Source organism: Lepisosteus platostomus, chromosome 4, assembly GCF_059453375.1.
Source record: "Lepisosteus platostomus isolate fLepPlt1 chromosome 4, fLepPlt1.hap1, whole genome shotgun sequence".
Classification (NCBI taxonomy): domain Eukaryota; kingdom Metazoa; phylum Chordata; class Actinopteri; order Semionotiformes; family Lepisosteidae; genus Lepisosteus; species Lepisosteus platostomus.
The window spans coordinates 73,479,819-73,489,541 of NC_142614.1; the positions used below are offsets into that span (position 1 = coordinate 73,479,819).

Sequence of the window (9,723 nt, forward strand, 5' to 3'; positions counted from 1 at the left end):
AAGTTTTCCTATTTAAGCCTTCAGTGCACTCCCTCTGTGCACTACTTTATGAATAAAAAGGTCACGTATTGCTTTTAGGTCACCTGGGTTTTTTAATTGACATTGAAAGTAACTGCAGCGTGGAGCATATTTCAGTTCTGTCTGCTGTAAAATGTATAAAAAATGTTTTCTCTGTGGACGTTCATTTTAAACATAATTGCAGGGAGATCAGTAAAGTTGACTCAAGACACTGATGCACCTAGCAGAAGATCAGATTGAAACTAAGACTTTTCTTGCAGTGTAAACACTCAGGTATCTCTCTAATCTAAAAATAAGATCAAGGCTGAATCCCACTATATTGGATATCATATCTTCTTTTGATGGATTTGTAGTTACTACCCATTCTGTGTATCAACCTGTTCAGACAAGAATTTTACTATCTATTTGTAACATTTTTAAATGTGATGTACACAGAGCACAATTACACCCACTTGAACAGCAAGTGATTTTTTTTCTTCACTAGATTATGGCTTTGACACTTCCCTGTTTTTTGTATCCCTGTTATGTTATTATCTCCAAATAATAAAATAGATCCAGTTAGTTAGTCTTTTTAAGGTAGGAACGTTTGTTGGTCTGGAAAGTTCTTCCCAATTTAGTTGTTGTTTTTTTTGCTCACATTAGAGCAGTGTTGTCCTTGAAAGGGAATGTCAAAGCATCCTTGTTTGCAGCATTCAGCCTGGGCATTGGTCATTGTCAGGCACAGTGACGGGGTTTCGCCAACACTCTTGTTTTGGTTTTGGCCAATGTGCCTGTGTGGTGTACTTTTTCTAAATGCGAAGGCTCTCCACCTTTGAGTCGACCAGACAGGCAGTAAGAAGCCAGTCGTCGAGAAGTGAAAAGTGTGATGAAAGTTAAAATGTGTGAGGTTTGCCATGAATAAAAAATGTTCAGGCCTATGATTTTGGTTGAAATGGTGTTCTACCCTGACCTAATGCCTGTGTTTTAACTGTAGTGTCCATCTGCCCCAAGCTTTCCTGGTAACAAGGCTATAAACCTCTTTCCCACAGGTGGTCACTCCTGGGGTGTCTACTCTGAACCTGAAGTGCCCTCGACGTTACTGACCGGCTTGGACCCCGCAGCTGCTGCCTCTGAGCCTCTGGCTCCCCCAGAGAAGGCCAAGGTCTCCATGGCCCAAATCACTGTTGCGCTGGGGGGTCTCAGGAACGTTTTCACTCCTCTGCTTTTCCGCGGCCTTCTCTCCTTCCTCACCTGGTGGATCGCTGCATGCTTGTTTTCTACCAGCCTTTTTGGGCTTTTCTACCACCAGTATCTCACTGCTGCATAGGGGCCACAGCCATGGGACCTTCCCAGACAGCATGAACGGCGAGGCAGGCAAACACTTGGCGAGACCGAATGACACCAACAGCCCTTTGGTTGCAAGCATATCAGCAGAGTACCTTTTTACTTCGATGCTTCCTGTGAGATCTTTTCAGGGTGCACAAACAAATCTTAACTATTACATATAGTCTTAAGCAGAATTGCAGGGATGACCTCATCTCTGTAGTCTGAGGAGGAGGTAACAAAGGGACTTCTGATTTACGTGAACAAATGGTCATTGCAGTTGAGCCCTTTGGGGTTGAAGCTGCAGGGGGCAGCTGGACCTTCAAGTGTTTGATCACTCAAGACTGTTAGGATCTCTTTAGACACCTTGGGTGTATATTCGTGGAATGCAAACAATGGTTTTAATGCAACACCTTGATTTTACATTTTTGTTTCAGTAGAAACTGAGCCATATTTAACAAAGTTAGTATATATATATATTTCTGCTGTAATGAAAACATTTCATTCCCTTCAGCTTTGTGAGGGAAATTTTCAACAGGACTGGAGTGTAATGCTACTGTATATTACAGTAAAGAAGGGATGGCTGGAGACTAAAGAAATGATGGTATGTGTGACTAAGTATATCTTTCATGTGATTGTATGCAGGCATGAGTGCTGCCAGTTATATCAGTGTTGAAGAGTAAAAACAAAAGGGTATTTTCACCACGGAATCGCAACCATGTGGAGCTGAGTACATCATCAGAATGGCACCGAAAGGATCTTTATTTTTCACATCCCCCAGTTTGTTTTCTTCAGGCGCCGGAGGTGACGTTCAACCTCGCTTAATGCGCTACTGGGAAAAGCAGCGCTGAATTCCCACACTGAAACGTAGGAGGAGAATTGAAGACGCAACGTTGTGGCTGCGAAGCCTCCCTCAGGTGCGCGCGGAAGAGAGGGGCGGCGCAGGAATGAGGAGGGGAGCTGGGGTGGAGGAAGATGAAGGAGACGGATGTGAGACGGGCTGGTGGTGAATTAAAAGCAGGAGTGGGACAAGTGGCACGTGTGAGTGTCAGCAAGCTGGTCGCTGAGAATGTGCGAGCCCCTGTCTTGCTGTGATTGAGACCCTATTGCACACGACTCAAGTCAGACTCCCTGTGAAAGGACATAGATGTGTGTAATGATTGTGCAAACATAAATAGTGGACTGTAGCCCTGCATGGGTCTGTCTTTTATCCTCACTGGCCCTTTTATACAAGGCTCCAGCCAGACTCGCTTTGTGTTACATTTTCCTCCACTTCTCCTTGTTTCTTTTAACTCCTGAAGAGTTAAAGAAGTGAAACAACTTCTGCTTGACACAGCTCCCTGCTCTGAATGAGATTTTGTTTTATGTAGAGGGGCAGTTTCAGAATTTTTCTGAGGTGCCAAGTTCAGGATGATCCCCCTCTTGCTTTGAGTAATAATGTTGCTAGATCTGTAGCTATTGCCATGGTTCTTACCTGAGTCTTGAGATATTTATTTTCATTTTACCTCTAATCTGTTAGGTTTTACTCAAGTCTGACAAATTGCAGCTCCAGAGTTACTCTTTTTTTCTGCTTATATTAAACACCCTTTTACAACAACATCTGAAATTTCAGACCTGAAACAGAGCTGTCAACAGGATTTACTCTGAGGACATTTTTTCAGCTTTTGTAGAAACTGGCCATAAATAGTTTGGGGTTTGTCTTTTAATATGCTTTGTAGATTGTGATTGATGATTCCAAAAATACTCTTTTATAGACAGTCAGACAGTAGTCAGTGCAGTTGTAACAGTCAGGCCTGTTTAAGAATATTTGGAGGTTTTGTGGAATATTCCCTGTTGGGTTTTGCAAGATAAAAATTGTATGATCAAGCAAATGTTATCAATTTACAATACTCTTTTTTTTCTCAGAAATAATCTTAACAGTTCGACTGGCTACATAAATGAATGTACTCCTCGCTGCATAAGTGATAATCTATATCCTGCCCTATACTGGCAATTATATTTCAAGATCTGAAATTGTTCAGCAAGCAAGGTTTGCAACAACATTCCAAACTCTTTCAAGCCAATCTAATTGTGCATTACAGTGGCCAGTCTTCTTTTCAGCTAGAGCACTCAAGTTGCAGTCACATCCTCAGAAAACAGGTGATACACATTTGCATGTTGGTCCGCTTCAAGTCAGTTGAGAGTCAAGTGGTTCTAAAATTATTTGCACAGCACTTCATCAAGCCCTTCAGATGCTAAAAAATACCATCTAGTGTTTTCCTGGCCTACAGGTTTAGTCAAGTGAAAACACCTTCACACAGTAGGAATTTACACATTAAACTCCAGATCACATTGTTTTGGCTTCACTCTTCACAGAGATGTCAGCCATAGGGTATATACACCTTACAAAAGGCTTTCTTCTCTTAGGTATGTATGTAACCGCTAATATATTGTAGCCTCTAGAAATATGAGTAAAGAGAAGCAGGATATGTGTTCTCAAGTATTTGAATCTCAAAGATTCTTCATCCTATTAAAGTCAAATCATTTGTACATAAGAGTAATAGTTGTAATATTCCATCTTTATTTATAACATTTAGAAATTCATTGATCATGAAGAAGCACCAGGCACGCTTTGGAAGGTTGTCGGTACAACGGTTGTGATGTTGCGCGTCAACAATCCATTAAAGGCTTTGCCTCTCTGCTCCGGATTCCTTGACACTTGTTCCAAACACAAGGCTTTTTTTTTTTATGTGGTTCCTTGTATGAACAGGGCTTCACGTAATTTAAATCTTTAGGTTGTCAAGTAGGTAGCGACAAGGAGTCTTTGCCAACAGTAAAAAGTGCTGAGCTGTGCCTGGTGTCAGCATGGTGAGCAACAGCAGAGTGGGATGGAGGGCACTGTGCCACTCAAGTCAGCACATCACATCGTCACTTTGCTTTGTTCATAATCCACACTGCCGCACTGCTTTGCTTCCCAGACAGTGTACGTGGTTTATATTGCCTTTGTCCTTTCCTTTGCTGCCTTCTTCGTCTTCAGCTTCGGCAGATGACAAAACCAGAATAAGAAAGGTTATAGACAAGGAGCCTGTTCGACCCATCTGCCCTGTGGTGGCTAGTAGCTAATCAATCCTTATGCAGTTCATCATTCTGTAGGATCTCTTCTAGGTTCATATTTTTTCAGAGCAGTAGCCCACATGCGGACCAGAATGCCACTTATGTAAATCTCTTTTTTTTTACAGCTAGTCGAGTGGACTAGCATGCAGCCGTTTCCCTGCCAGTCTGCGTCCTGAACAAAAATAGAACAAAAGCTTTTCCTGTGTCTGGGTCTCGTGGTCTTGTGTGTGTTTGTGAAGGGGAGTTCTATCAATCCACGCCTGATGATAACTTGTGATGCTCCCTGTCATGTTGTAATGAGCTGATGACATGATCAGATGCGTGCAGTACAGTCAGCAGTGCACAGTAAAACTTTGGATGCTTAAAGTCCATAGAGCCACTTTATCTTCAACTATCATAGTCCCATAATTGTGAAGAGGCAAAATAAAACTGTTAACAGTATATAATATTAACACTATATTGTTTTGTTAATCAGTTTTGTGCTTATGGTATTGATTTTTGTTGCATATAGCTCCTTTGTCCCTGCTCTTTATAAAGCTTTATGGCTTAATTTTTTGGGGGGATGTCCAAAGAATTGATTAAACTGTCAGACGATGGCCATTTTTATTTTTTTCTTTGAAATAGATTAACTTGCAATATAGACATGGACAAACATTGTAAAAGCCTTTGCAGGTAAAATTCAGAAATATATCAAATGATATTCCCATTCACGCAAAAAGTCTGGTAAAAGGTTTCAAAGTTCTGTGTGCTTAAATGTTTCTGGTGCACTATTGCTGGCAGTGGTCACCAGTCTTAAAACTGGCCAAGATGTGCCAAGAAGTTAACCTGCTGAGAGAACCTTTGTGTTAGTACTGTTAAAATAAAAGCATGTGAAAAACAGGAGTGTGTTAAATTAATGGACGTTCTTTACCTCTGAAATCACATTGTTGGCAGGTGAACGCTGAGAATACCGCTAGTAAGAGATGGAAAATCTGACATGACCTGTTCAGGTTAGAGAAAATCCTGAATACCCAGGGGATCTTCATCTGCTGTCTGGCAGGAGGCCACAGTCTTTGCAGGAGCAATTTGTCGTTGGGTTTTATCAACCAGTAATGGTTTCAGTTTGGCTGGCGGGGTACTGTTGTGGGTAGTGCTTCCTCCCATGTCCAGAACGCTCCACACTGTGTGGGGTTTGCATGTTCTCTGTGTGTTGCTCTGGAGTTTTTTTTTGGTTTGGACCCTCTGGTTTCCTTCCCTCCTCCCAAAGACTTGCTGGCTAAGCGTTTTTCAAGTTGCCTCATTTCTACAATGTCCCGTGACGGATTGGCTGCCTGCAATGTTCCGTCCAAAAGAATTTCAAGCCTTTGTCACTGCGCAAGGTTAGTGTGGTAACTCTTTAAAAAATGGTTCATTCCGTGCTGAAAAGAGAAGAGAGAAAACGCAACGTTTTGGCTGTGGTGAAGAAGGCTTTTCTCTTTTCAGCATGGAATAAGCCTATTAGTTGTTCCTATGTAGACTATGCTTGCTGCTGGAGCTACCCACCTGAACTACGTCTTTAACGAATATCACCATCTGAGAAGGGAAACAATGGCCTTTTCTTAAATAGTAGAGGCAGGTTGAGTTTTGCATATTGTCTGTGCAGTATACAACTTCCTCTCAGTTCAGCCTAACGTGATCCTTCCTGCTGTATTTACAGTACTGATAAAAGACAATAAATTGAGTTATAAGATGTTGCTTTAAATCAGATTCGGTTTCACACTTTCACACTAAGGAAAAGCACACTTTAAATAAATATTATTTAAAGTGTGCTTTTCCTTAAAATGCCATTCCTAAATTAATTATAGCCTGCCCATTTGAGAAAATTAATAGGTTATGTTTTCTCTGTAAGTTGGTATGAACTTGATATGAATATCACAACTTGACTGCAATGTTGCAGCTTGATAATGACAGGCTATCATGAGATCAGTGACTTCATGGTGATCGTTCAGCTAGAGTAGTATCTCTGTATTCTGTCGACATTGTATGAAGTCCTTAATTGTGAAATATGGTTGGGTTATTGGATTTTGATTGTAACTGGTTTGATAATGTTAACTGTAATCTGTAAATGGTCATTGCTTGGCTTTAGATCGGGCAGTTTAATGCAGAGGGTTTGTAAAACAAACGTGATTAAAAAATTGAGATTTGTAAAAATATAAGGTATTCAAGGTGAGGGTGAGGAAAAGGCTTTATTTTATGGCTTCACTCTCCTCTTCAGTGTCCGAATCTGAAAATAAATCATAGATTTAGTTTGCCATTTACCTTCTTTTCCATGAAGTTGTAGACTTCCTCTTCATGGTTGATTTTTAGCTGCTCATGGAACTCTGTGCTTGGTCAGCTGTTTTATGACCCTGAAATGTGACCTCAGGTGAGCTTCCTGTAAAAAGTGAGAAATTCCTAGACCTTCAGGATTGCTTTGGCTGTTTGTCCTTGTTCCTGTGCTTCACACTGAACATGGTCCCTGTTTTGCTGGATGCAGGAAAGCTGGGATACCCACTCCCACCTTACCTGGTAAGAGGTAAGAGGCCAGACGAGTAGTCTATTGTTTATTAATACCATCAGGAAGGTCGTCCATGGTCATCATGTGGTTCTAACATGGTTTTATTAAAGGAAAGATTTTTCTATTTTGTTCTAATGGCGCAAGAGTACTGATCCTTTTCTAGAACAGTTCCTCTGCCAGCATTTTCCAATGGAGTATCAGTCATTTTCAACATGTTTTTAAATTCCGTAAGAGGTTTCATTATTTCAAGTACAGGTTACTTAAGGAAGGAGTGCTTTCACTTGTAGTGTAGACAGCTTGCAGTGAAGATTAGATTGAGTTTTGATTGCAGTCTTCAGATTCCAGAACACAATACTTGGAGCACAGCACACTGGGGAGACAGTGGATGAGGAAGTATTATTTGGGCAGATTCAGCAACAGAGAGGTGACTTCAGAGTAGGTGTTGTCACATACAGAAATGAAGCTGAGCCCAGTCCCATTATCTCATGTGTTATTTTAGTCTAGTCTCCTTGAGAAGGAAAGTCCTTAAATTATACAGATCAACAGAGGGGTTTCATTGCCTCCTCTTAGTCATAGGTTTGTGTTTATTTCTATTGACTGTTTATTTCCCCTTCTTCCTTGGTATTACTCCTAACTAGGTCTGTTGCAGAATTATCCTTCTTGAAGTATTTCTTGGCATACCAACTGTATTCAGTTTCTGGTATCAAGTGGTGAAGGAAACTGGAAATTGCTGTTAAATTGCAGATTGTAAAGCCAATTGGAAGCCTAGCTGCTAGTCAGTGTCACCCAGTTATTTTATGTATTTGTTTTAAAAGGGCCACTGTAAATAATAGTCAAAGTGACTTATATAACCAGAAGGGTTTTCAAATTGTGGACAGCTTTCTCTTGGAATGTTACCAATGATTGTCTCTCGCTGGGAGTTATTATGCAATGTTGTGGCAATGAAAACAACAATAATATGTACAGTATGTAACCCACCACCAAGCACAAACTGGACTGCAGACACAAACATGGCATATCAGGTAGCCTGGCAGACTCATTCTTTAGTTTTGCAGAAGAGCTGCATAGCTCCTTAACAGTTAGAGGATGCTCATCTCATGTGCCATGTGGCAGGGTATTCTGTAGTTATCTGAAGAAGATGGCACTTCTCAGATGACCGTAGTGGCTTTGTCACCAGTATGTTTTTTTCTTCCAAATCTTTTCTTAGTTTTTAATGGAAACTGTCAAACTAATAAAGAAGGTTGGGCAAAAAAGGGTGAAATGTTAATCTCTCGCAAATCTTTACAATTTTCAAGTTGGTGTGGCGTCTTAGGAAAGGTCATGTGACCAGCACGGAGGTGACCAGTGAAGTGTGCTTTGAACTGTCTTTCAGTTTAAACTGCATTTCTAGACCCCATGAGCATATTCATATGAAGTATTGACACCTAACTGAGCAGCATGTCCACTGCTTTTAATATGATTTTATTAATGGGATTTTATAATGATCAGTAATGCTGAAAAGTGTTCCTTGTTCTTTAACAGAACTGGACATTTGGCCATAATGTCAGCGTAAGCACGCTTTTCAGAGTTCTTCATCGTTACAGATGAACAATTCATAATTAATATCCCAGTTTCTTGAGACCAGTAGGTATCCTGATAAATAGGTATCAATACTTTATAGAAGCTCAAGTGCTTTTTTTTAAGCCCTTTGCTCTCCAGTGTTATTTTTTTAGTTTGCTTTTAAAGAAAACCTTGATTTGAAATTGTAGAGGGAAAGTGTATAATAAACTGTTTCTAACAGGGGCCTTGGGTCCTTGCTGTTGTGAAGTCATTATTGCACTCCATGGGCTTGTGGCCTTATGTTGATTTGAATCATGATTAATCTGAAGAGGACTTTCTGTACAGCTAATTTATTTATACTACATATATATTTAGCTTGGTTTTGCCTAATTATTTGTGAATTGTGATGTAACATTGATTAAAAAATAGAACTCAATAATTTTTAAATATTAAAACCAAAGATCGCTGCTTTTCCATTAGTACTTCACTGTCCCACCCCTACAAAACACAACTGCCCCACTTTCCCATTTTAAGTTCATCAGACTCCTTGTCGACAGCAGGTCCTACAGAAAAAATGTTCAGATATTCTAAAAACAAACTTTCTTTTTTTTAGCATGACGTATTATTGTGAATTGATTCTTGTTTCTGTTTTAAGTAAACGTGCTAACATGAATATTCCACTTTTTTGATTATTTTTATGGAACTCAAACCGATTTTTATACAATGCTGTCTGGAGTCTTTGAAACTGTAGATTCTAAAATAAAGTGGACTCTTTTGCAGTTTTGTCCTTGTCTGGTTTGGTTTCAATTGGTATCTTTTGTAAACATCTTTCAGCTCTCCCATTGAAATACATTGGACAGTTCTTGTGATCTTTATGCCTGTCAGAAATTATAGTATTTCACATTGTGGAAGTTCTTTAAATGTTTCAAAGAAATAGAAAGAGATAGAGAAAGAAAACATTTGTCAACATTTAAAAAGAAAATATCACTGGTTCTCTAGACAGTTTTACATAGACATAAACTGCTTACTGTTATAAATATTATTTTACATTTCCAAAACATGCTCATCTTAAATGCATCATTTGAATGTTTCTCATAAAATGTAGGAGTCATTTAGGGAGCTGAACACCTCCAATTTAGCTTAAAACCACATCAAAAAAACATTTTGTTTTGTACTGTGGTTTAAAACACCAGCAGGGGACATACAATGATTTATCACTTAAAATCTGCAAAACTTGATGTGATAATCCGATATGA

The 9,723-nt window shown here is 39.7% G+C and overlaps 1 protein-coding gene across 3 annotated transcripts in view; it reads left to right on the plus strand.

The window, feature by feature from the left end:
- tmem161b (transmembrane protein 161B) overlaps window positions 1–9,250 on the plus strand; it is a 53,119-nt gene extending 43,869 nt beyond the window's left edge. For 2 of the 3 annotated variants that reach the window (XM_088630650.1, XM_088630649.1), the window contains exon 12: window positions 1,047–9,250. In XM_088630650.1, coding sequence (XP_088486776.1) covers window positions 1,047–1,324 — 278 coding nt within the window. In that variant the 3' untranslated portion in view covers window positions 1,325–9,250. The remainder of the gene's footprint in view (window positions 1–1,046) is intronic. The other variant, XR_015936114.1, reaches the window with a different exon arrangement.
- The last annotated feature ends 473 nt before the right edge of the window (window positions 9,251–9,723 follow it).